At 42.6% G+C, this 27413-nt stretch overlaps 1 protein-coding gene across 1 annotated transcript; it reads right to left on the bottom strand.

Annotated features, from left to right (window-relative positions):
- Nucleotides 1-1471: 1471 nt before the first annotated feature.
- On the bottom strand, nucleotides 1472-27178 carry WDFY1 (WD repeat and FYVE domain containing 1). Its single transcript, XM_082767456.1, has 12 exons — nucleotides 27028-27178; nucleotides 20200-20267; nucleotides 19120-19193; nucleotides 17852-17906; nucleotides 16343-16493; nucleotides 13687-13799; nucleotides 11157-11283; nucleotides 9536-9641; nucleotides 7077-7178; nucleotides 6240-6370; nucleotides 5120-5228; nucleotides 1472-4414 (listed from the first exon to the last, which is right to left on the bottom strand). The coding sequence occupies exons 1-12, from the start codon at nucleotides 27162-27164 to the stop codon at nucleotides 4355-4357; spliced, it is 1233 nt and encodes a 410-aa protein (XP_082623582.1). The 5' UTR covers nucleotides 27165-27178; the 3' UTR covers nucleotides 1472-4354.
- Nucleotides 27179-27413: the final 235 nt, after the last annotated feature.

Here is a 27413-nt window from a genome sequence, read left to right as displayed (position 1 = left end):
GCAGCTGCTTACAAGTTCATTGTGAAGGCTTGCTGTTCTGGATACATCGTACAACTGCCTTTCCCCTTAAGCCCACAAGAAGCAGATAAAGCTTCAAAAGGTCAAGTTTCAGCCCACTGACAGGTATTTAGTTGATGACAATTAAAAAAAAAAAAAAAAAAAAAAAGCTAAGCTGGCAGAAGTTCATTATTTCCTCAAGAGTTTGATCGTGGTGTTTCCCCGTTAGCCAAGTCATTCAGAACTAAGGACTTAAGTCCACTCAGACAAAAACACCTTAGAGAGCTTTCCTTCTAAAGTATGCAGTAGTAAACCTGATAACCATTAAAAAAAAATAAAATGCGTCTTTCCTGAATCCAGCTTGTACTAAATCTGCCCATTGCATAGAGTCACACCACAAACCTCGTTGCTAAAGACTTGCACACAGCTTATCTGAAGCTTATATTGTTGTAAACTCCCTAAGCCACATGCAGAGCGGTCAGCTACACATTCTCATTTCTGAGAACAATGCATGTATTTTAGCATTTTCACCACAAGGACCCCTTTTGCAGTTCTCCAACATTTTCATGCTCGATCCAGAGTTCAGATAGCTTATTTACAAGACACTGTATGATGGTCTGCAGAGACCTCTGAGCAAGCTTTCCCGACTACAGATCAGTAAGAGCTTGATTGTTTCTGGTAAAGTTTTTGTTGCTTGAAGCTGATCAAAATGAGATGTCTCATTAAAAAAAAAGACAGTATTATACTGCATAAGCTACTCAACTACCTTTCAGCAGTGGAAAGAGTTTGTGAAACCCTTTCAGATTCCTTGTATAGTTCCTAAATACCCTAGGGAGCATTGAGCTGTTACATTTGAGCAGGTCAGCATTCAGGTATTCCAAGTGTTACAAAGCCACCAGTGCTGCATCCCAGCCTGCGAAGGCTGGGAGCAGCTGTGAAGCATATATTCCCTGCTTGTCCTCATCCCTCCTCCACGAGAAAGTATCGCAAAACAAGTGCAACCACCTCCTGTGGCTGCAGTTTGTCTCCTCTGTGTATATCTTACTGTGGACTCCACTCATCCCATCCAACAGCGGCTGGAATTTCCATAATACCTCAGGCAGACCCAAGGCACCTCGGGGAAGGGGGGTTGATCCTCTGATACTCTATGTGGCAAGAAGCTTTGCATACCTCTGAAGAACTAGATGAACCAGAGAAGAAGTCTGTATGAGCTGGCAAGCAGGACACAGGACAGGGAGCAGAGCTGTACATCCCTAGTCGGGACCATGCAGCAGTTGTTTGTCTCCGCTCACGTTTCATCACAGGCCTGTAAGCCCAGTGCTGTGGCTCATTCAGCTCCACCACAACACATCTGACAAGACATCCCTCCAACCTAGAATTTGGACATGGGCTGTCTAAAGAAGGAGCCAGAGCACAGAAAGGGAGCTGTTCTTTCACAGAATTTAAGAAAAGATGGATCATCCAAATAGACTAATTGAATATCAAGAAATATTTTATTGTACATGTAATCAAAGTTTTAAAAAACAGACAAGAAGGAGCAAGGGACAAATTTATCTAGCATCGCTTAATTATGCAGGGTACAGAAATACAACTAGTAAAGACGTAGCACATACTAGTACCCTTTGCTCCCCTTCCCTGCCCCAATGAAAGAGGTTATACAAGCAAGATTAGTAATGCTTCAAATCAAGCCTTCTCAGTAATTGCACACTTAAGCTGACATAGCTGAAATATGTTCAGTTTCATGGGAGTATGTGCCTTTGAGATAGTTGTTCATAAACAAAAACACCATCTCTTCAGTGGTTTGTAAGCATTACTCATTCATCACCAGGAGTATACTTACACGACTAATGACTTTGCAGCCATAATTGTCTTGCTATAATCTGAACTGACACTACCTATAAGTATATCAATTATAGAAAATAGATTCCTTAGGTTTAACAATATGCAGTAGAGAATATATTTTCTAGTGTCAAAACCTTAATGTAAAATAAGTGGTTGTCAAGAAGCAGAGGAAGTATTCACGAGGAGGGGGGGAGCTGCATGCTGATCAGGGGCGCGTGGACTAATCAGAACTAAAAAAGCTGAAGTTCAGGAGTATCAGCTGCAAACGAATTACACCTCAGTATCATTGGTGTAAGAGTTTCAGAACGCCTGGTTTGGAAAAAAATGCTATTCATCCCACATCGACATTAATCTCACAGCTTAAGACACAACCCTAGATCCTCCTTACAGCACAGCAGCATCTTAAACGGCTCTAGCTACGGAACTCCTGTTCTGCCTCATGTGCTGTTGGGTGGAAGACTTCTGTTCTCTTCCGAAACCACATAACTAACTCTGAAGGCAAATGCAGAGCATTATCAGGGCTTGTTTACCCCCTTCAAACACTCAGTTTCTTTCTTGATTTACAAGGCTGAAAGTCTTCAGAGCAGAAAGCTGTGAATTTTTTCTAGTACAAGCTGTTTTTCTCTCAATAACTTAGAAGTAAACCTTCACACACACAAAAAAGTAGCTATACAGCACGTATCAAAGGATGAATTAAATCAGTCTGACAAGCGCTAAATCCTGAACTGAAGGCAAGACAAGTTTGGGGATTCCCACAAAAGAGGGATTTGATTATTTTTCACTGGCCCAACATGGCTAGCAGGTCAAAAGACCCCTAGCAAAACTTCTGGAAAAGGGCCACGAAAAGGCAGACAACGTCACATCCAAAATAACAGTAACTAACATACTCTGGATTCTAATGCCCTTTTGGAGACTATCAGCTTTTTGGCTTAAAATAGAAGTGAATAACAGTTTATTAAATATACTACGATCTTCATATATTTTAGCCTACAGCATGGTCCAATGCAGGTTATTAGTGTCAAGTTAGACAACTAGGACTTGAATTCACTAACACTCATAGCACCACTTGATCACTGCTGCTTTAAAGACACTCTAACCCTTTAGTCCTCTGCCAGAAAGAACCTACTACCTCTGACAGTTGCAAAACAGCACCTAACTCTGGGCCAGCTGACCTACCCACAGTGTTTGTCCTCACACATATATGTATGCACCTGTTTCCAGAGGAATCTAAATAGCTCCAAGCTTAAGCTCTGACATATTACCTTAGCTTTCAAAGCTCTCTTTACAGGATTCAAATGCAGGATACTCATATGAAGGATAGACCAATTTATTGCCAATCTCAGTTATTTCCAGTATGTGCCAATTGCAGTTGTAAAAGCCTCCCAGCTCTTCTTCATACTTCCCAGCTTTGAAATAGGAAAGGATCAATATAAGTCTCAAGATTAACAGACCTAGGTGCAGGGGAAAAAAAAAAAAAAAAAACAAAAAAAAAAACAGCAGCTGTTCTGTACCTTGGTAATTATTGCTTCAGAAACTCTCAGTGTTTATCCGTTTTTAAGCAACAAGGCAGTATTTAAATTTATGCTGCATTTTAGCAGAGACAGGCTCCCTACCATTAAACAAACATTGGCCTTTCCACAGGAAAAAAAGTCTCTAAGTTTTAGCTGGCCATTTTTTCTTAGCCATACCATTTAACAAGGCAGATTTGCTTAGCTTCCCATTCTAACAGCATTACAGAGTTGTCAAAGCATACAGCTCACACCTACGGCCTGTCTTTAGAGTAGCGGGGCTGCGTATTTTAGTAAGACCTACAGGAGTTTGTTAGCTATGCTAAAACTCTACTTAAGAGCCTTGAAGTGTTTGAAGACTCCCCAACTACCTGAACAGTTGTCCCACAAAAGTGACTTCACTAGTGACTGAATTTGAAGACAAACACTACAAGAAAGCCAATAAAGGAAATCTTGTATGATTAAAGGTTCTCCTGCTATCTCATCTGAACGAAGCTACCTGCCACTTTGAAGTATTTCCTCCTTCCATAGGAATAACCAACATACCTTTTGGAGGCAGTTTAGACGGTGACTGCTCAAAAGTATTTCTACAGAACTGCTTTTTGGAAGAGAGAATAAGTTACTTTACTACTTGCACAAATCGAATGTACTATGCTCATTTTACTCTGATAATGTTTAAGCTACACGGTATCTGTACAGGATATATCAGCAGAGATAGCACATTGTTAACACTACATGTAAACCGAGGAACAACAGGTCCTTTCATCAAGGCGTCATATTGCAGGAAAGCCATTTTACGTTAGTCCGAGAGGCTGCACTTCCGCACCCAGGAAACTCCTGGTGAGCCCAACAGAAAAGGTTTGCTCTACAAAGGTGACTGTCCATCCTGGAACAGCATCAGGAGAAGAATCAAGCAACCAGTGTTTGCGGTAATATTCTTAAGAAGGATTCCATTCATTCGGTGCATATTGCTGTACATAAGGTGCATAAACCTGTCAGGTATGAGATCAACGTGAAGAGAAGCCAGTTGCAAGGCTGCAACCAACGACTGGCGTCATGTCCCAGATCTGGAAGAAAGTATTGTGGAGAGTTATATAGTAACAATATAAGATCTAAGAGCTATTGCTGTAAGAGGCATAGAAGTAAACAAATATCTCCCTCTACATTAGGTAACAAACCCTTTTAAAACTAGACTTGATTACAACAAATAGGTATACCAGCCTTACAAACCAACAGCCAAACTTAGGGCTCAGGAGCATCTTCTAGCAGTTTTCACAGGGCTGATCTAAAAAGCACTATGCAGTTTGTTATAAACACGCTTAGGGAACAACAGGAACAGCCCAGAGCAGTCTCAGTTCTGGCACGCATGGAGGATGTATGGCTTAAACTCAGCAAGATTGGAAGTAAGACTGATTTCCATGTCATTGCCTCATACCCAGGGCTTTTAGTGCAAATGCTCCAAGAAGCTCAGATGCTGCCCATTTCATCATGTCCACGTCTTTAAGGCCACTAGCAGAATCTGCCAGTTCTGATGTCTGCTTTGTTTGTCCAGGAGACACCAACAGTAACCATTCCTGACAGCTAGACTCCCTACTGTGGACTTAGAGGTCATTTCCTCACTCAGCTGCAGAAAGTACAATCTGCAACAAATATGATTCTTGCTGCCCACAACAGTTAGATTTATAGCAACAGTTGTCAGAAAAAGAGTATACACAAACACCAGTTCTCTATTACGTATCTCTAATAAATAGAGAAAAGAGGTACATGAATACCTTCACAATCCGATCGCTTCCACAGGTGACCATCAGCCCTCTGGAGATGTCCATGGACATGTGTGAAATGTTGTGTTTTCCTTCATGAAAGGTTGCCAAGGAAGTACGGCTGCAAGAGAGTAGGTCAAATGAAGGCCAGCCATTAGATGAAGCTTGATGGCACCATTACAGCAGTGTAGAATGAACTTGCAAGAAAATTAAGCTGCTCAAACACTAATAAATCAGTCCTGAGAACTGCAGTGCCATAATAAAGGGGACAGAATTAAACCAGCAAATCATGCTAAGGCACTGCTTGTGTACTTCCACAGGTGTGACAATTCCTGGTTTTCCCCTGCATGTTAAAAATGTTACAGCAGAAGTGGGACATAGTATAAATAAATTGTATTTCTTGTTACAAAGTCAAGTTCAGCTACATTTTTACCTGCTGGCTATGGTGAGTCAAGTAGGGCATAGCACTTCCCTTTCAAAAACAAAAGCCAACAACAACAAAACCACACACACACAAAAACAAACAAACAAACAAAAAAAAACACATCTCCAATTACTCTGGCCTTTAGCACTCCACATTTCCAAGGTGACAAAACACTGAGCAGTGAAGTGCTGTTGGTATAAAGATAAAAAGGGTGCTCCTTCATAGCCAAGAAGAGTTTAAGACAGCAAATTAAATCTAACCCAATTTGCTTGCATGGGAAAATAATGTTGGGCTGTTGATAAACACTGCTGTAGGAACAGTTTACAATAAGGATCCATACATTAACATATACACAGCCTGGTAGCTGTGATGCATTACCAGCCACCTGTTTAGCAATTTTAAGTGCAACCAACAGCCTTTACCTAAACAAAAATCTTGAGATTAATTTATTACAACCCTAGATCTGGGCTCATGGAGAAGAAGAAAAACTAGATAAAAGAGTTGTAAACCTGCATCTGATCCAAATTCACTTGCAGAGCCAGTTGAGGTATTTCTATCATTATCCTGCTCTGAGTGCCCAAAGCAGAAGTGGCCTATTAATAGAGTCAGCTTGGCACATTTGCACAGCATTAAGTGTAGATGTGCAGTAAGCACAGGTGTTTCTGCATCCCAGCAGCATTACTTTATTTATTACTCCTTAATACTCACTCTTCATCCTTGATTGACTCAAAACAGGAATCACAGACACGGACCTGGAACTCAAATCCCATGATTGGGTAACTTGACCGTTTGGTACTGCACTTGCCACACACTGCTTGCCCACATTTTCTGCAGTGATGCTTCAGGGAAGAGAAAAAAAATCAGTAAGCCACAAAAATCACTACGTTGTACCACTTGACTATTTTACCAAGTGTTCGTTGAACAACAGCAACATGTAAGGAAGTCTCCAGTTCCTTCAAGTGAAGACCAAGGATTCTGGAGTTCTGAACAGCCTTGCCACTGATGGGTTTACTTCTGTATCCTCCCTGCTCATTCCCTTCTCCTTTCACAAGCTCCTTCTTGGAGCAGGGGAAAAAAGGGTTGGACAACCAACCAAGGAAAGGAGTCCGAGAGAGCCACAACCACAGCCTTCACGCCTGTCTAGTCCACCTAAATAGAAATCTATTTGGAAAGCTTTCACGCTGTAACCCGGTACGAGAAGGGCCACCAGTGGTTCACTGAACTACAGTTTGCTCAGTTACAGGGCACTGTGTGCCACTCCACACAAAACTTAAGGATGAGCTGTCCACACTTCCAGTGCATAGAAACACTCGGAAATCCAACAGATGACTCCTAGCACAGCCTTCTTTACCCAGCATTACAAGTTTGATGCAACACTTTCCATGGAATCGGGAAACTTCTTAGCCCTGCCTAGAAGCTGTGACCTCTCTATAAGCTCTTGCTTCAAAGCAGCAAAAATACAAGATCTAACAACATTAGCAGTTTTCTGTTTGCTTTTTGCTTAAGTGATGAAATACAGCTATGCACTCAAACCAGGAAGCTCACCTGTCTCAAGCCTAATGTCTTGGTGTCCCACATTTGCTTTATGTTCCAGAAGAAAGGCTGTTCACACTTCTGACAGGAATCACTTTCTAGCCACTGAGGAGCCTACGAAACAGCAAGAGATGCAAGTGATTAGATTATATTTTTTCCCTCATAAGCCAGCCAAGAAAGTTTGTTTCAGGAACCCAGAGCAAAGTTTTGCTTGGAGAAGGGCCCTGTCTCAGCTCTGGATATTAAAAAAGAGATAGATTGCCTAGGGTACAGTACGTAGGAAGTTTAATACAAAACCAAACAAAACAAGAACAACAACAAAAAACAACAACAGACACCACCACCAAAACTACAGTGACTTGTTATCAAGAACTACACACCTCCTATACTTTTAAAGCCTACGGCAGGACGTTATATTACTGCCTTAATAAGAAAACTAATTAAAACATCTAAGGTATTAAACTTGCTGCAAGCGTTGGAAGATTGCAGCTCTGGCTTCCTCAATGATTTCTAAGGGCTAGTGTAATACAAGGTGGAGAAGCTACAAGGCAGTCACGCCCCTCTAAGGGAGAGTCCAGAAGTAAATTCTGGAAGTAATGATCTTTTCTGTTTCCCTAGGATTACAATTTAAATAATTAAGAAATCATCCATAATTTCCATCCTGTCCACATCTTCATTAAGCGTCCCTTCTCCCAGCCGCTATTTTTCTTACCATAAATAGCCTATGCCAAATGGAAACAGTTAAAGCTTTCACACATTTCAACACACTTGGGATACTTTAAGTAGCATCCTTTTAAGGGATGGAAAGAGCCAAGTACTTTTTAGTACATAGGCTTGAATTAGAACGTGTATTTCATGCAACTACTCATCTGACGGGGGAATCTCCCTACAACCTGACACAAGGAAGCTGGAACAAAGGAGCGTTTCTCCTCATTTCACTTACATCCACTGTTGACAGTGCTAGCACACTAGTATTGTCAGTTGTACCATCTCACCAGGAACACTTATTAACGCCAGATGACCAATTCATAGACCTTCAGCCTTGATTTCACACCCTTCCTTCCCCCATGCTATTGGGGAAAAAAATGTAAATGGTGACAGCAAAGTCCAGCACAGGAGGCAGGGACGATGGAGGAGAACAGAGGAAATAAATTGACTCTCCAGCAAGTGAGATGTTCCATATTGCTTCTGTTACTTACAATAGCTGTTTCCCCTTAATAGCATTTTTGAGAAGACACCGATTTGACTTTCTGGCTCTCCCTAACAGAAGCTATTCTTCCCTGCTTTTTTTTCCAGGTATTAAACGGGAAATAAAACCCACCACAACACTGCCAGCACTATTCCTAATGTACAGTTAGAGTTGTCCAAAATCAATAGTACATCTGTCAGTGGAGTTATTGTTCCTTCTACCCAAAAAATCTATTTTATAATCTTATGTGCCTTAGTGCATATTTGAAGATACCCCTAACATGACGCATTAGATAGTCCTTCAAAGGCAGTACATTCAGTTGTGTTTTTCCAAGTTCTGAGACACCACAGCTGCACTAAGTTAACTGAATTATTTTAATCACATTAAAACATCTACTAATTCTTGCATGCAGATCCAGAAGAGATAGAAATGGCCACATCTTGTTTTCCCAATTGTACTATAAGCCAATGGCTCGCAGGCACGAAGATTCCTGAAGTCACTAATTCTGGAAGTTTTAAAGAGCTAGATCTTCATGCTAAAAACAATAGGAGCATCACATACAGCATTCAGCGTGTTCAAGGTGACACTTCAGTATAGGTCAAAACAGTTCTCCATCTAAATAGCTGCATTGAAAGCAAAGCATTTAAGGGAAGGTTGAATTTTAAATACAGCTTTACGGGGGCAACCAACATTAACCCTTGTAATTATGGTTTAACCACTGTGCTAACACACATTTTTTTAGTTCCTGTGGTGGATACGAATCGATGCAGAGAGAACATGCATGGCAGGCTCAGTTGGTGTGTCTTGGGGTCTTAAAAAAAAAAAAAAAAAAAAAAAAAAAAAAAAAAGCTGTCTGAGGACTGAATCTCTACATTCTGAAATGCATCTTGAAAACAGCATCACTTCTTTATATGCTTTGACATGAGTTGAGAACTTATTTCAACACTTTTGAAGCACTGCCCATTAATCTCTTTACTGCAGAGGCTTGCCTGCATCAGGGTGTTCCAGCAGCAAAGGCTGTGGCCATTCCAGACTGAACACGTTGTCTCACTGAGATAAGCAGCAAAGTTATGCCAAGCCTGTCCTACACCTCTCGTGTCCCCCAGATCTACCTACTACAATGGGCAGCTAACAGAACAGAGCAGATTTTAAAGGTATCATTCAGCCTTAAAGTCTCAGGCAACGTGAGGAAAAACAGCCTGTGGAACAGACCAAGTAAAGCCATGTCAGCCTCCAAAGAGGAAAAATAAAAATCTATCTTTGACCTAGAACATGATCTTACCTCTTCCCTGCTGATATCCATGTTCCAAACAGCAATTCCTCCATCAGCTGAACAAGATACTAGCTGCCGTGTCAGCTGGATGTAGCAGATAGCCTGCACCTTGTCACTGCAAACAAAGGATATGCTATTTACCCACAGTCATTTAAACAAAGCTTAGTTTCCCAGAAAACCCTGATTTTTCCTTGTAAAGCTATCTAGAATGCTAAAACTGATTTCCAAACATTCTGGTAAGTCTACATAAAGCTACGAAGACGAGTGAAGAGATGCTGCCATGTAAGCCCTACCCTCGCACCAGAAGGTTGACTAGAACTTGTCATGCTCTAAGGCTTGACCAGAATACCAGAGATACAGCTCCGGGTTAACACTTGCTGGTGAAAAGCACTGGCAGTGAGCTGAGTGTAATCTGGCTCAGAGTGTGAATGCAAATACTCTTCTCTGTTGGCAAGGAGAGCCACTTATCGGAACAGAGACAACTGGAAAAATAAAAAGAAATATTTATCTCAAGATACATATAGAAAGCAGATGGAGTTTCCAGTCTTGCTAATAAATCATAGTAAGTCTGTAGCTGCAAATGAAAGCATGCTTTCACCAGTAAGTTTAATTCTAAACAAAGAGTCATGGCAAAGTGAAAGTCAACTCTAAGAAACTAAACAAAGGATCTCAACATTAAACTGCTTTGCAACATCTAAATTGAATTAGAAAAGCCATTCTGCTTCTCAGAAGAACTTACTTTCCCATTCAGTATGAAGTCTGATGCTAAATGTGATGTTTGAAGAGAAACTAACAGTGTTTTAAGTCTTCAGCAGGACACATGATAGAGCAGTAACAGCAGTATAAAGTCCTCCAGTTGCTGACGTCAGTTACTCTTTTGTAACCGATACTCTATTTTTAGTTCTTTAGCCATAAAACTAAATCCTCAAGATTTAACAAGAGTTCTAGAACTATGGCTATGAGTCTTGATCAAAGGTGGATGGAGGCATCTACAAATTAGACAAGAGGAGAATGTACTATGCAAAAACATCTTTGAACATAAGATCTCTACCACCACCGCATTTCTAAGGAGAATACAGCTTCAGTGGTGAACTGCCTGTCAGACTGAATTCAGGCCCTAGATTTACGAGAGGCAGCTAGGTAGCATCTCTCTAAAAATACAAAATTGATTAAATACAGACAACTAACTACATAATCTACAGAACAGCAGAGATGCGACATGCTTTTCTCAAGTCCAGTGACCCATCTCAGTAATTTAGCCAATCAGTTTATCACCTCACAGGTCCTCACAAGCAACTCAGTGAAGTGTTTACACAATACAGAAGCATGCAACTTTTATGTAAAAGCTCAAGTAAGACGATTTAGGTCTTTCACCCACCTCTTTCTATAATCTACTTTTATGTTATATTCTCATTATCCAACAAACACAACCAAAAAAGCTTTATCAGTAATGCTTTCCAATTACTAATTACCCTTTTACCCTTCTTCCCCCTCAGAAGTCTTCAGCTCTGAAAAAAGCTTTCTTCTTCATTATTCACAAAGATTCACATATCTCGCCATGCTATTTGGTCTTCCTAGGACTCTGTGTTCATTACAGAATATGCAGGAAAGACAAGACACCATTACATACTGATGGCCCTGGAGCAGCAACGTTCGCCCCTTCCTTCCACCAATATCCCACATGATGATGCTGTGATCAGAGGCACCCGAGAAGAGCAGTCGTTGAACAGGATCCCACCAGAGGGAAGTAATGCTTCCTAGGAAAGAACATTCTACGGTTAGGTCTAAGAGGTCACTCCCCAGGCTACTGAAGTGAAACCTGACATACTTCCTTACCACAGTAACAAACGCTAGCCCTGCTACAGAGGCAAAAAGCACTGATGACAGAACAAAAACACCCCCATGAAGAAAGAAATCAAGCATAATTCAGGAAGTTTGATGTAGGAGTTTTCTGTCCCTTGTATTTCTGCGCTTGGTTTTAAGAGCTAGCAGGCTGCTGTGTGACCTTCGGAAGGTAAAAAGCATTAAGGCTTGCCGAGCAGAGACTAGCATACACAATACAGTAAGTTGCTCGGTCAGTGCCTACTGGACAGAGCACAGTATTCCCAGGTAAACCAAGCCCCTTACACCACTATTTTTAACATTAAAATAGTTGGAAAAAGAAGCAAAGTGACTTTCACTGGGAGTCTGTTCGCAAATTTGGATACTACATACTAAATTACGAGATGAGATTTCAGAAGGCCTGGCCTGGCCGTGCCACTCAGTAGTCAAAGAATTTAGCCATCTCACAGTAGGAGTCTTAAACTAAACCCCATATGCATGATAACACAGACAGGAGACAGAAGTAACTCTGTCACTCATGCCACCTATAGTTCTGTGGTTGCAGGAACATTTTTTCCCCTTACAGATATCCATTGCACAATTGTCATCAAGAGCCTTGTTAGTCTGAAAGCAAGATGAGTGGTAACTACAGCCCAAATCAGTCCCTTCCAGCTCTCTCCAGCAAGAGTCGACTTGCCTCCTTTAGGACTATATTGTTTTCAGACTGACCCATTTGGGAACAGTTGTCTCAGAGAACAGTGGCCATCTGCTCCATAAAAAGCAGTTTAAATATTATTTCAGCATTACACAGAGCAGGCTATTAAGTGTGGAGAATTCTGGAAGATGATACTGAGCGACAAGCTCTAAAGCCATTTAAACTGCAGAGTAACCAGTGCTTGCTTATGAAGCCACAGTTAAGGCTAGAACTAGAAAGGAAAACAAGCTGAAGTCAGGCTTTTAGTCTAGCACACACAGTCACACTCAGAACTAGCTACTGATTAGGTTTAGAGTTACCAGGCCTTGGGAATATCATGCAGATACTTAGAGGGAAGAAGGCTACACAATCTGTTTTGCTTCAAGGAAAAAAAGACAGAGCTGTCTGCTCTGCAGACAGTGCTGCTGAAGTAGGCGCTTGGAAGCTCGCTGCGACTCAGCAGATAAAATACATACTGTATGTAATGCCACGTCCAGACGTGCTGCTTTCAGACTAACAATGCCATCTACCAAGGCTTTGCATTTTAATACAGACTGTTGCAAAACGTAGAGGTAAAGCAGGGCCAGGATAATTATTTTGCACTTAACTGAAGCAATCTGGAATTCTGCTTGAAAGCAGATGATGCATTTATCATTGGAAAATTTCAGTTTGCCTTTCCTATCCACAGCGAGCTTTGTCATTTTACAGTCATCTGCAAAGCAGGAACCTACCCAGCTTACAAAGTTTGCTCTATGCTTACAGCTGTTAGAAAAGGCAGCCTTTTCCAACGGGCCAGAGTCTCATGACCCAGTAACTCAGCCCTACCCAGATGCAAACTAGTTAGCTGAATTGAAAGTTGCTAGGATGGCATGAGAAGAATTAAGTCTTATTTCTCTCAGCATATTATTAAATTATACATTCTTCTGTAATTTGCATTCTTCCTTAGTCATTACTGAAGACAGTAGCTCTAACACGTTACAGACTACTTGGATCTTCATCTGACATAAGGGCTTCAGCTATGATACACAGCATGAGACATTTGATTCTAGTAGGCTCTCTAGATTTCTTGCGTATAGCTTAGCTTCTGCTAACACAGGAAAACATGAACTAGGGTCTCATGATAGACTGATCACGACAGGAGAGTCCTCATTGGGAGGAATTAAGCTGCTTTTTAGAATCCAGATTTGGTCTTGCTCAAGCTATTTTAATACTAGAAGATCTCCAGGGGAGTGGGGAGGGAGGAAGGGAAGAGAAAGCAACACGTTCTCGTCCTTTCTTTTCAGTGTTAAGGAAACTAAAGTTTTTAAAGGTGGCCATCTAGTGGATGACTTGTGCCTAACTGAATGCCTGTGTCTACCTTTATTTCTCATCCACAATAAAAATACTTGTCAGTGTATACAGGACCGAGATTTCCACACAGGAGGGAAAATACTTGTCAGTGTATACAGGACCGAGATTTCCACACAGGAGGGATGCATCTGTTCTCTAAGAAACAGCCAGTATTTGTAGCTTTGAAAAGCTTTTGTAACTAGTATGTCGCACTAGTTGCTTATTCCGTATATAGCCTTAAGATGTGGATGTCCCATTCTGATATACAGGGAGGTATTATAACCTGGGTCAAGTGGAATTAAGAGAGTTACTTTACCTTCGTGGCCTTTGAGTGTTGTAATAATTGAGCACGTGTTCTGCTCAAGCTTCAGGAGAGTGATCTGTCCAGAATAATCACCAACAAATGCATAACGAGTTTCATAGTCATATCTGATCATCAGTCAAGAGAACTTTCGTTTGTTCTTAAAAACGTTTTAAGGGATTGAAACAGAGTATAGATGTCAGCTGCAAAGCCGAAATAAATCAGAAAAGAACATGTTAGTATGCCAGATACATTTTTATATGACTACGTCTAACCCGGTTAGACACTGTTCAATCCTTTTCATTCCTCTCTTCTCCTCACCCTACATGTGGATTTACAACAGTACAGAAAACAAGAGACTAAAGCCACTGGAGAAGCCATGACATAATCCATTCCTTAGTTTAAGGCAGGCTAAGTAGATTTAGATCATTTCTGGCAGATACTTACAGAACACAAGATCTTCTACAAGAGATGCCAGAACTCCTTAGGCTACTTGTAATGCAGACCTACCACCAGTAACACCTCACTGGACGTTGGTGCTGTTCAGACTTTGACCAAATACCTGCTCCCATAAACTCTGTTTCCTAGCGTGTTACAATGGTTGGTACCCCCAGGATAGGAAAAACTAAACTCAAGGATGTCGACCCTCCACGGCCAGTTTACCTTACAAGTAGAAGTATACTCCCACTGTTCTAGCAAATGAAATGGTCTCTCCTTTTCATTAACCTTCTCTCCTCTCCACTTTCAGGTTTCCTGAAGGAGGTCCTTGCACACACTATCAAAGACCGTCAAAGCATTTGGAGATATCACGTATTTCAGAAAGAGTTCTTCCACGGAACACTGTCATAAAAGCCACAATGCACCCTAACACAGGATCTGTTAAGATGTCACCTTACACCACAATGGTTTTCTGATATTCCATTCTTGTTACTACGTGATTACTGTCTCCAAAAACCAAAGGGTAGCAAGCCAGATGAAACCAGATCATTTGCTACTTCTAGATGACCTATGTTATTCAGGAAGTAAGCAAGAACTAAGGAGAAAAAAAAAAAACCACACAACTGACAGCACATATCCCAAGAGTTGCATATTAACTCACCTGTCTTTCTGCAGCTACACAAAAACCACAAGCAGCTGCTAGCCTATTCTCCGTAACAGGAAAGACTAATTTTAAGAAGTCAGTGTGCCAAGAATCCCACCATAAGTGAAAAAGCAGACGTTTTGCCATCTGATGACATTCTGAAATCTCTTAAGCATTCAGAATTTTGAGATAAACAATTCACTTTCAACAAATGCATTAAGTCCCTGAACACGTGATCCTTTCTTCATCTTGAAAGTTCATGCTAGCATTATGCCTGCTAATCCAGTAAAGACGACATACTCTGCTGTGTTTTTCAGAAGCTTACACGCAGGATCATTAACAAATAAGTCCTAAGGAACCTCCTGATCAGAGACACCAAGCATCTAGTACCCACACACCAGAACGCTACTTCTTCCAAACACAAAGGCATGACCAATTACGATGTATTTCCAAATGCCATGGTCTTCAGTGGAAATTTACTTTGATCTTGATTCTTTTCTCCATTTTCATAATAAACTGTTCTAGCTAACACTATTGTAACCTGTGGAATACCCGTGGCATTCAGTGACTCTCAGAAGTTCTGAGAGACCGAATTCTCTCAGACTGCTCTGTGAGTTAGTCTCGTAACACACACGCCAGTACTAACCCAGTTCTGCACTACACTCAGCACGGTGAGCTGTGTGTGTAACGTTCACAGGACACAAAACCCCTTAACTCGAGGAGGACAGCAGCAATGGGCAACAGTACCACAACACAGCCCCGTCACCTCTTTAGTCAATTAGGCAGGGTCCGCACAGATGAGAACTCAGAATGCTGGAGAGGCTGCTGGCAAACAACCGGTTCGCTTTCCTCCTAGTTCCTCAGCACTCCACAGGCATATAGTAATTCTAGAGAGGTCTTTCTTTCTTAAAGAGATGTAGTTGGTCTTTCAGATTTGGAACCACGCCAGTTCTACAATGTTACCGCCATTAATCCTCGTACACCGAGCCAGCACCTCCAATCACCATAGGGTCACATCTAAACTGCTACTTAGCAACTGACAAAAAAAACAGTTATTATGATTTACGGGATTTAAGTCATGTTCAGAAGCTTTGACATAAGAACTACAGTTTTAGCTACTGGGTTCATCTTCTGCCAGGGTAAAGAATGCCGTGAATGCTTACAGCTGAAGAGACAAGAGGAGTTCTTAAGCCACAAACACTGCAGTTAGAAGCAATTTGCAGGAAAGCAAAGCGCACAGACAGATTAGTACTAGTAACAAATTCAGTTTTGATGTACCCTGTAGCTTAAAGGTAGGACTCCGATGTACACTGGCATCTGTTGAATGAAGTGATTTGACAAGATGCAGACTCACATCTCAAAATTATGAACTAGCAACACCTAAGACCTCTAACTCAAGGTCACAATTTCCCCTCTACAATCTAAAAAAAGCTAACAGAAACAGAAGTATTTAACGTCTCATCAAAATTAAAGTTTGCAGGCTTGCAAGAGATTTTAACTCTACCTTTTTAGATTAAAAGGAAGGAACAAGCTGAGCTAAATGAGCCAAACTTTTCCAGTTTCTAGGCAGCAATCATTTTCAAAGGATACTGTAGACATGAAGCCCAAGAGGTGAAATAATGTCTCCCCAGCATACTCCCACTCCTGGTACACATCCAGCTGACACACTTGTCATGACCAGTGCTGATAACCCACTCCGATGTCAGGCAGAAAATAATAGCAGATACTCGATTCTGATGAGCTGTGGGAAGAAAAAAGATTCTGGGTAGTTTTTTCCAGAAATTGAAGTGATGTGTTCTTGTGTTCTAGTTCAGACAGACATAGGTCGAAGATGCTATCTAAGGAAGTTGTTTTTACCATCATGTTGTACTTGCCTCTAGGCAAGTAAATTAAAAGGCTATCATTGTTCTCTAAATTAAAAGGCTAACATTGTTCTGTTCGGTATATGCCTGCTGAATAGTGAACCAAACACATCAGTCAGCTGACTTAAGCCTTTCTCCCACAGAGAGAGAAGTTGAGTTCAGCCCCGATACCAAAGATACTCTGATAAAGCAACATGTAATCTCTCAGCTTCCTTTAGTTAGGAAGCCAGGACTTTGGGGGAACGTAACAAATCTAAAAAGCTTAATTTCTTTAAGTGCCTCTTTCCTGATCCCAGGGGGTCTATACTGAGATTCACTCTTTTAAGCACCTGAAAGCCTATCTGGTCTGTAACATTCAAACCGGTACCCATGACAACCACTAAATCTCACCAGATTTTTCTAGAAAGCTGCCACTAAGCAAGAAGTTAGAAGAGCTTTAGAAAGAACTTTCCCCTGCCCCACAAGATGCAATTATTTCTCTTGAACAAGCTGTCATCTACCTTAGGATAAACAGAGGCTTGTTTTTAAGAACAAGGCTTTTTCTAGTAAGCAAGAACATTGCTTCTATCAGTGCTAGGGAGTCCCAGGACAAACTGCACTTTGTTCTCCTACATAATCTGTAGCCCTTAAGAGTCTCCTTCAGGCCTTCTGCATTATTCTTCCATTTTTAACCAGCAATCTTGCTTTGTATTTCTTCTAAGGACGCACAAATGCTGAAATTAATATCTCCATAAATATTAGAATAATCCTGTTCCCCATGTACCAGAGAAATATGGTCTTTTTCATCACTACTGCTCTCCCAAATGACAGAGAAGGCAGGGACTCTCATCTTAACCTAGAAGTCATCTAGCCCATGGATTACAGAAAGTATGAATGGAACTTGCACCTATCAAGACACACCTTTAGAAAGCTCTTTCCCTACACATGACCGCAGTATAGCTACGCTATTTGAAGAGCAAAATCTGAACTCACTAGTTCTGGCTCATTAAATTCAATGCATCATTAGCCTGCGCATGTAATGATAATGACTGCAACTCAGACTCAGCTGACTGATGATTACTCAATAACAGAACATTTATCTTACGGCAGTAATTCCCAACTAAGTGACAACTGGAAGGTTAGTCAGATTTAAAGCACATTTGGACTTGGTTAATCTGTGACACTGCCCAGTTCCCCAAGCATTTCAGAACCCTCCCCTTCACTCATATATTAGTGCAGACACTGGTTAACAGTTCACCTGGATAGGTCTTCACAAAGTTCATCTTATTGAAGTCCTCTGAAACATGAAACTCCTAAAACCAAAGTGGAACTGTTAGAAACGATATTGCAGTGACATAAGCAAGAGTGACACACAAAAAAAGAGCAATAACCTCACAGAACAGAGTTTACATAGCAGCAATATATCCTCATACCCTCATTAAAATGTAACAGTTTGTCAGGCTGGAGGCACAGCACACTGATATCACAACTGCAAATTATGGTTATTGTATGGAATTGCATCTTCAGTGTGGAATATGCTACCAGGATGGAGTTTTCTGAATTGATATTATAAAAGATAAGACCTTATTTGTCCCCAGCAGGAACAAACAGAACTCCATCTTGCAGCATTTTGGATATAAGGATCTGAGATTTCATAACGAAGAGACAGATTTATGCAAGAGCATTCTCTATTTGATCCATTAGACTTCCTGAAATCGTAAAAGTCTCAGCTTACTCATAGTTAACTACTTGTATTCCTGATGTTCATTTAGTATCCTGGCTCCTTACAGAAAAGTTATTTTGACCTTATTTTCATAGAGAAATGAATCAATTAAAACATCTGATAGTCACAGGATTCCTCTCCTTTGCCAAGAAGGGAAGAATACAAACACTCTTTCTGTTCCGTACGTATCCATTCCCCAGGAGAGAAACTACAACAAGAGTATAGCGCAACAGAAAGAAGACTTCCTGAAAGAAGAGATGGGAATACATTTCTCTAGGCGTGCAAGAGAAGTAAAGTCTAAAAACAACTTTGCCTCTTGTCATTGTAGAGCTAGTGTTGAAATTTCCACATCATAAAAAGGTCTGCAGCAAAAAAACCCACACACGTGCATGGCTAGATACAGACAGATCCATACTTCTGGCCAGATGCAAGCTAGCTGCAGTTCACAAACCCTGTTAGTGCAGCAGCACAGCACTCCACTCAACTTAATGCACTAATCAATATAATTCCCCACAAAGCATCATAATTTGGGCCCACTGCTACACTATTGCCTCAATGTTTTGTTGAGGCTAGCTGGCTCACATCTGGCCAGAAGAATCCTTCTTTGCAGTCCTCCAATACGCATCTCAGGTGAACTGCCAAGGAGTTCAACTACTTAGTAGTAACTGCATTCCAAAAAAAAAAAAAAAAAAAAAAAAAAAGGGGGAAAGAGAACAAGTTAGCAGCTGCCAGCAACGCTTGGTGGTTGCAGGCAACATGAGCAATTCTATACCGCATGCTGAAGAAAAGTCACAGCACCTTACCATGATAGCTCCATTATCCTGGCCTACAAAGATTCGCCGGCTGTCATGATGATAAGCCATGGCCGAACATGGAGCTGTTGGAAAACAAAACCAAAAAACAAGTCCATTAAAGTTGCTTAACTTGCAAATTACAAGGATTAAAATAATGTGATGTTTTAAACCAATACCTTCCTTTCCAACACCCTCAGAAAACGTGGCCTTAAGTGTTTTCAGAGATTTAAAGCCACAGGAAGGACAGCCTAGATATTACAGTGATCATGCTGCATAAGGACAAGCCCATCCCTTTGAACTACTACAGGCATACTTGATTTTGTAAAAGCCTTTTTAGAGCACAATCTGAATAGTCTGTTTTGAAAACTGACAAATGGAAAACTGCTGCAATTCAGACCAACTATTAGGATACCAAAAAAAAGAATACAATTAGCATTTTTAATCTAGATCCTAGGCTACTCAGATCAGTCTGAAGTTGAAAAGACAAATTACTTCAGAAACTGCCATTCCAAAGAGCATCCTTTGTTTTGCTGCTGCTTTATTTTGCCATTGTGTGCCCTCTTTTTATATAGATGGTAAGCATCAAGGCAGCTACTCTAATAACACAAATTGTAGCAAAGCACCCATGCTAGGTGATGCTTAATATTGACACAAGATCCATGCAGAACTGAAGCTGCTTCTCAGTACTGCTTTCTCAATAATCTAGATGATTAAAAAAACATAAATACACACATACTTCAGGGAGCAGAGAAAATTCTTACATCTGGACTTTCAGCTAATGGTTTGAAAAGTTCACCTAGTCAGTTGATGAGTTACATACCAATATTGGAGACACCTTCAGCAGCAGATCCACACAGCTGTTTACCTGAAGTATCTGGCTCTTAAAAGAATGCTTCCTTAGATCTTATCCACTACACACCCAGTTTCAAACTAAAGTCTGAGCTAGTGTTGCTACAAAGTTCCCAAAATTAAAAGTTCCCAGGTGAATGCAGTGGCTGAGGAAAGGGGAATGAGGTATTCCCACACAGCATGGGTAAAAGACCCATGCTACACTTGGCCATCACCTGCCATCTCCAGCACTTTACTTACATGACATGGTGTGATAGATGCTGGGCCAGTATTGTCCACTGTCTCTCTTCAGCCATACCCGGATTGTTCTGCATTGTGAGAAGAGTGGGGAGAAGACAGTTGTAAGCACATCCCTCCTTGCATCTGAACCAGTTTGTTACTTAAATATCAGCTTTGCTCCTCTTAGCTTTTCTGCTACTCCACCAGAATAGCTACAGTGGCAACGTAAGAGGAGTGACAGTACCCCAGCACAACCAGACGAACAGCAGAGAATAGCCATCCTCGGATTCTGAAGAGCTTCCTTCAGAACTACTTACACCTTGACTTTCACTAAGTATGAAATAGAAATACAATTTCAGTTTGCCTCAGAAATTGCTATGCATTGCACCCTTTTAATTCCTTCTTGCTGATTTAAGTTGAACTCAAGTTGCAGATACTTCCATGCTTTGGCAGAGCAAACCACAGCTTGCTTTACAGTTGGTAAGTATTTGATATCATTTTAAAATCAATCTCAAAATAGTCCATTACAGAAGTCTGAACTTCCAAAGTTTTATAGCTTCTCTTTGCAAGTCCTCCTTCAGCACGCCAAATACCAAAGATTAGTAACAGAAGCACCTCATCCTCTAGGCCAGCACATTACTCCAGCACTTGACTGTCATCTTCAGTTCCAAATAGTGACGTAAAGAGAACAGCAGATCTGGTTTCGTATCATTTCTTCTAAGCCTTGCCTCTACTTCCTCATGTATGAATGCTAGGGACAAGCATCCTTATCAGCACAGCTCTGTTGCACTGCTCCTCTAGCCAAAGCATGAGCAGGCTTGATTAGTCGGTCAAGTGGGAATTGAAAGAACTCAGCGTAGACTCGAACAGCACGAGAAGGCTCCCTGTAAACTGTTTTTAGTTTGTATCCTTCCTGTATCAGGCCACGGATAGAGAGGAAAAGCTATTGTGAGAACAGTTCGTGTTATACCACTGTCAGACTGAGAGGAAGGATACAAGAGCCTCTTGCAGAAAGGTGACATCAATTAAACACGTTCCTACAAGAGACATATTTGAAGGGAATTTACATCAAGAACACACATGTAGACAGCGTTAAGGTTAAGTCAACCCGAAACTTCCTCTCCAAACCATTGTTTGCTTTCTTTATTACTGTTTAAATTCAACTTCCTCGTTCCTAAATGGAAAACTAAGTGATCTGTAAATGCGTGTACCTGGAAACGCTTTCAAGAGACTTCGTGGAGGTGAGTTGCTCTATTTACTTTTAAACTAATAAAAAAGCTAGAATTTAAAATTAACAACATCAAGCTCGGGGATGGATTTGCTAAACCACACCAGATCATTATTAAGTGCTTAACAAAAAGAGCACAGATACAACAGGTATCTGCTATCAGGACCAGAACTTTTCAGAACAGGCTGAAGATCCAAAGGTAACACTCCAATTTTGTCATTCATCTTTCCTTTAAAATACCATTAAAAAAATAAAGCAGACAATACCCACCTTTAACGTACTACTTTCTTCTGAAAGTTGAAGTCAATGCAGCTGCGTGCACACTGCCCCAAAATCATTAAGATTTTCAGCTGCTGAATCAAGTCACTTTTCCCCCAGATCAGTACACGCATTACTCCAGCCCATCCAACATTTTGCATTAAGGCTGCCTCTTCAGACCCATTACTTCCTCCTTACTATAACCCACACCCTGCCTCACGGTCAAAAAGCTAACTCTTCAGCTGCCATTTCTTACCGAGATGAGAAAAGGTAAGGACAGTGCTTCCAAGCCATCCTCGTGATGCAAACGGCAGTGGCAGTAGGGGTTAGCACCCGTTGATTTTTAACCGCTTTTTAATCTGTTTTTAAAGCAGTTTCATTACGCTCGGGCTGTCCTGAACATCTCAGACAGTAGCTTCCACCCCTACTAATTCAACTCTTCCACTTCTAGCCCCAATCATGTAATTATTTTTGCTGTAAACAGACTAAGAGTTGCCATAGCAAGCGACATAATGCATTGCTGATTTTCCCAAAGTGAGCTTTGTTTCCTCCCAGCATTTCGGTTGATTACACTGGGCTAGGAATTAATATGAAGGAAACAATGTGCTTTTCTAAACAAATCACTTCTGGGAAGTATAATTTGTGCAGTCATCATTACCAATAGTCACTAGAGTTGACAGTCTAAGCAAAGAGCTGCAAAAGCTTGCAAAATTAACTTCCAAAAGCTTCTTATTTGGGGTTAAGTAAGATTTACACCTTCCTAACCTCATGGTCGCAAAGATAAGCCGTTAGACAGCTTTATATCTCGTTATATAAAGCTCTGAGCAAACTTGGAGGAGATTGCTTCATAGCAGTTGGCTATCGGCCTGTGTCAAGACCCCACTTCTCCTCCTCAGTTTTTTCTCCTCCATATCTGTAAGCTGTGGCGCATCTCCTTTCGCTTGGAAAATTCATTTGTGAAGTAGCAGTTCCAGCTTCAAGAACAAAAGGTCCTCCAGTAATGCTACTTCCACAGACCCCTTCTACCATGAAGGTATTTTATTGTGAGAACCACCAAATGAAAAGCAAACCAAGTCTTTAGCACTTCTCAGAACTCGGTTTTTCTTTCATGAATTGGCTCAATACCAGGAAAGCACTGGCTACCTTGCACCTTTCCTTACACATTCCCCATGAAGGGCCTAGAAAGACACAGGTTTGTTTGAAAGCAGACCGGGCATGGATGTGAAAGTGTCAAAAGTCAATAAGGATTACTCAGAGACAGAAACATACCTTTTAAATTACAAAAGGCTCAAATGTTTGAGAGTGGCAGGAAGAAAAAAAAAAAAAAAAAATAAGGCCTGCAAACTCCCCTAACAGTGATCATTGAAGCAGGAGTTGATGGCAGCTGGAGAGCATGCACGTTCATAGAGGAGTAATTCGGATTGTTTGTTTGTTTTAAGGGAATATAAAACACACCCCGAAACATCTTGAAGCAATACTGCATGTGGCCTTGCCAACTTCTAATGATTTTTGTTGTTTCCCAACTGGTGTTTCATGGGCAGAACAAATGAGCACCTGACAGTAATAGAGGAAAAAATTGCGGGGCTGAGAGGGGAAAAAATCCTTCAGCAAACCAACAGCGTTTGAGGCTCAGGCAGCACGAGCTGCCCTCTAAAAGCCAAACACATATGTCAGGGAGGGAGAAGTGAGGAAACAGTAGCAGGCAAATCCAAACTTGTTCCAGTACAGACACACAGGTACTACGCAGCTATGCTGGCCCTATCTTCCCAACACCTTCACACCTCTCAGCTGCTTTCCCACCTGAAATCAGGCACTCCCAGTTGTTCTCCCGGCAGGAGCAGCAGACTGCATTTTCCTGGCAGTCAAAACAAAGTAGAAGTGTGTAGACCGCTATTGCCTCTGTTCCCAAAACAGCATTAGGAAGCTGATTTAACCACAGCACAATGCAAATTCAAGGACACTGCTTGCAAATCGTGCTTTCTGTCCCTTTCTGCTCACTAAAGCATTAGTTTTGACCAACATTGAACTTCCTTAACCAGAAGGAACACTGCTGCGATTCAAGCAGAGGTTCAATGCAAGAGCAGCTGCTGACAGCCACAGAGCACCCAGCTGCAGGCATGCTAGCGACTGGAGATGCTGTCAGGCTGCTGCAAATGCCCTACCTCCAGCTCGCCACTCTTAGTCTCCTACCCCAGTGTTATCACCCTTCAGCATCCCCAGCTACGGCTGGGAAGCACGCACCTTGCCGTAGCTATTTGCTGAGAACGAGGCTCTCGAGGCTAAGCCCAGAGACTCGACTGTGCCACGAACCCATGCAGCCCCCGGCAGCCTTCCCGGGGGTGAGCAGCCAGCCCCAGCCCAGAGCTGGCCCAGGGACACCGCACGCTGCTCCAAACGCTGCCTGGGAGCTGGGGAGGACACAGGGCCTGCACAGGCACAGAGATCACCATCCTCACCAGGCACCTTCTGAGAAAAGTTCATGAAGAGCAAGTTTCCTACTGCAAAATTAGACACTCCTGCCTTCCTTTCAGCTTCAAATCCTTTTTGAAAAGCCAGATTTTTATTACACAGAATCACAGAATCACAGAATTTCTAGGTTGGAAGAGACCTCAAGGTCATCGAGTCCAACCTTACACATTAGTATTCATAGATCTGCCATAGCATCTTATGGTTCTATTACTGTTTTTTTTGAGGATCCAATACTTCTTACTGCAGAAAATATCCCTCAAAGTAGAAAGAACTCCAGCTCTTCTACCAACACGATAGCCCACAACGTTCCCAGAGGGTGTTTGCACACCAATGTTTTCCTCGCTACTCACTTGTAAACACATTCTTCTCACTGGTTATTATGAAATACTTGCCAGCCTCAGCTTATTAAGATTTATTCAAACATACTTTGGCCCCACTCTTGAGCACACTGCTCAGAGGGGTTGCACATAGCAACTCTTTTGCTTCCTGAACTCCCTATTTGCTTGCTGCTAGCAGCACGATCTGTTATGCAGTATTAACACCTACACCCCGTTTTTATGGAACACACAAGAGAGCAGAAAGTTTGATAATATGTTCATCTGTAGGTGAAGGATATGTGAGCGAGTAGGCTTTGATGTGCTGTGGGAGTACCTCAGATTAGAGGCAATACACTGCAACAGTGTCTGGAAGCCTAAAGATCCCAGGAAACTCCCATACTACGGCGTGCTGCAAGCATTCAGCCTCCAGAGTCCAAAGCTGCTCTTGGAAATTCACATGCACCAAAGCAGACACCAGCCCCTGCTCCCCTCGCACAGCTCTGACACCAAAACGTGCCCAGATAAAGATGCAGCTGTGTTCTCAGCTCCCACCAACACAATCTCAGCACGCAGACTGCTAACCTTCAACGCGAGGCCTTGAAGGTTAAATACCGGCATTGTCTGTGACTGGGCTCTGCAAGTCTGCACCACGATTTCTGTTCGGGTCCAACTCATACAGGAACCCTTTAGCAACTGCTATTTCTCCCTCGGGAAGCACATCACGAACTCCACGCAACCACACATACTGCCACCCAAAAAGCCAACTTCACCACACGCAGGACAAGGTAACAGGACAACTGCACCCACAGGATGAATAATGAAGTTGCTGAGCCTCAGCCCAAACCTGCCATCCATCACATGCTACAGAAAGTTACTTCAAGGGAGAGGGAAGAGACCAAGACCATCTTACAGCCACAGCTCAACAGGGAACCATGTGTACTGTTGGTTCAAAGGGTCAACATTTAAATCCCGCTGATTTTACACAGGGATTAGTGCGGTGCAGAAAGCTGTTTACCTCTTTACAAGGCAGTGCATTTTGAACCCTAAGAAGTCCTACTAAGTTGCAGAATCAAACCGAGCAGGCAGGTGCTGCTCCCTGTGGCCTCTGGAATCACAGAATTCAGAAAGTTTCCCTTAAATACCCACCTTTTGTGTGCGCATCACACAGGGTGATGTGCTGCAGTTTCAGGCCATGACAATATTTAGTACCTCAACACTCAATTGTATAGTCTGATAAGCACCTATGCCTTTAGTACTCAGATGCTGTTAATGCTGTGCCAAATGCTTCCAGCACCCTGGAAACTTGGGAAAGACAACCCAGATACCTCCCATGTACCAGAGGCTGGAAGAGAAGCCTGACTCCAAGTACTTCAGAGAAATATTTTCAAATAGCCTTTAAACAATATCCTGATTTACCCCAAACTTACGGCATTTGTACTCCAGGCTTTTGGAATTCAGTGATGAACTTTACTCCCAATAACTGATAACTCATTTAAGAATTAAGCACACTAATCTTCCAGAAAAAAAAAAAAAAATCTGGGGAAGAAATCCAATTAGCCACTTTAAGAACAGCGTTTACATTTTATTTACCACTCACACACTAAATAGCAGAAACTACTTAAGACTTCCTTCTGCCAAATTCAACTACTTCTACCGCTTGGTTTCTAGAAAGTTCAACTGGCACTTGAAAGCAAGCAATTCCTAGCATGCCAATGAAAAATAAGTCCTCACCACCTCTGCACTGAAGAGGAGAGGGACCAGAACTTCCTGATTTCTCAGAAGTGCTGATAATCAGCTTGAATCACACAGCTGTACCTTTGTATTTTTAATAGCAGATACGTGTTGCCAGGTCACTGAGAAGCATCATAAACTTGACTGTTTCTACCTTATTGATAGAGGAGCATCACACCATACCCTATACAGACTGGGTTGCTTTAATACCAGCTGCTGATAGACTAACAATATCTGGCGAGCTTCGTTTACACCAGGGCAAGCACACACCTAACCTGCCCCCTCCCACACGAAGCCCGGATGCCCTGGCTAGCAGCAAGGTTACAAAGCCAGCGTGTGCTGCTGCTGGCTGGCCTGGCTGCTCTTTCTGACCTAGCGATAAACGCTATATTTTACCAGTTCAGGTGCAACCACAACTCTGCTGATCTTCAGCCCTGCTTCTCATAGGGCCAGGCTTTTCAAACGAGCCCTCATGCAAAAACAATGCAAATTGAGAGATTAAAATAGTGAAAGGATCCAAGCACTAAGCTCCTTGTCAAGGAGTGACCCATCCCGCGCTGCTCCTTCCAGCCAGTGCCTCAGCTGTGGGACAGGAGCTCTCCCGCAGCTCCCCCTCCCCGTGCCGCCACCACCCGCCTGCGGGACACTCCGGCTGCCCCCCGCCCCACAGCCCCTGTGGGACACCGCCAGCGCCCCGAGCACCGCCGCAGCTCCGTGCCCGGCGCTGAGAGGCTGATCTCTGCCCTCGGGACGGGTTTTCCAGGAGCTCGCTCCCCACAGCTCACCCTCCCCCCGGCTCCTGCTGGGCCTGAAGCCCCGGCCCCGGCCCCGGCCCCCGCCCCGGACCTGTCCTCGCTGGCCGTGATGACCCCGTCCTCCTTGGGGATGAGGAGCGCGGCGCTGACGGCGTCCTGGTGCCCCTCCACCTTGCTGAGCAGCACGGGCCGGCTGCTCTGCGGCCGCGAGTGGATCTCGGCCGCCATCTTGCCGCGGCCCGGCCCGGCCCCGCCGCCGGAGCGCTGCGAGGAGCGGCACCGCCCCGGCCCGGCCCGCCCCGCCCGGCCGTATTGCCTCGAGGAGAGCGGCCGCGGGCAGCCCCGCCGCGGGGCCGTATTTCGCCGAAAAGCGGGGCTGCCACGATGGCGCCCCTCAGGCGGCCGGGGGAGGGACAGGGGAAGGGACGGGGGAAGGGGGTCAGAGCTTTACAACCCGTGCCCACATTTATATCTGTA

The sequence above is a fragment of the Aythya marila genome (assembly GCF_965140915.1).
Source record: "Aythya marila genome assembly, chromosome: 9".
Classification (NCBI taxonomy): domain Eukaryota; kingdom Metazoa; phylum Chordata; class Aves; order Anseriformes; family Anatidae; genus Aythya; species Aythya marila.
The sequence above is the reverse complement of the archived record's forward strand: the minus strand, read 5'-3'. Positions and strand labels throughout refer to the sequence as shown.

Bases quoted from the DNA above. Each gene is read 5' to 3' on its own strand.
- WDFY1 (XM_082767456.1), bottom strand. From the start codon at position 27,164: ATGGCGGCCGAGATCCACTCGCGGCCGCAGAGCAGCCGGCCCGTGCTG. The intron at 20,268-27,027 runs GTCCGGGGCGGG...CTCACAATGCAG, and splicing joins ATCACGGCCAGCGAGGACAG to AACAATCCGGGTATGGCTGA. The intron at 11,284-13,686 runs GTAAAGTAACTC...GTTCTTTCCTAG, and splicing joins AACACTCAAAGGCCACGAAG to GAAGCATTACTTCCCTCTGG.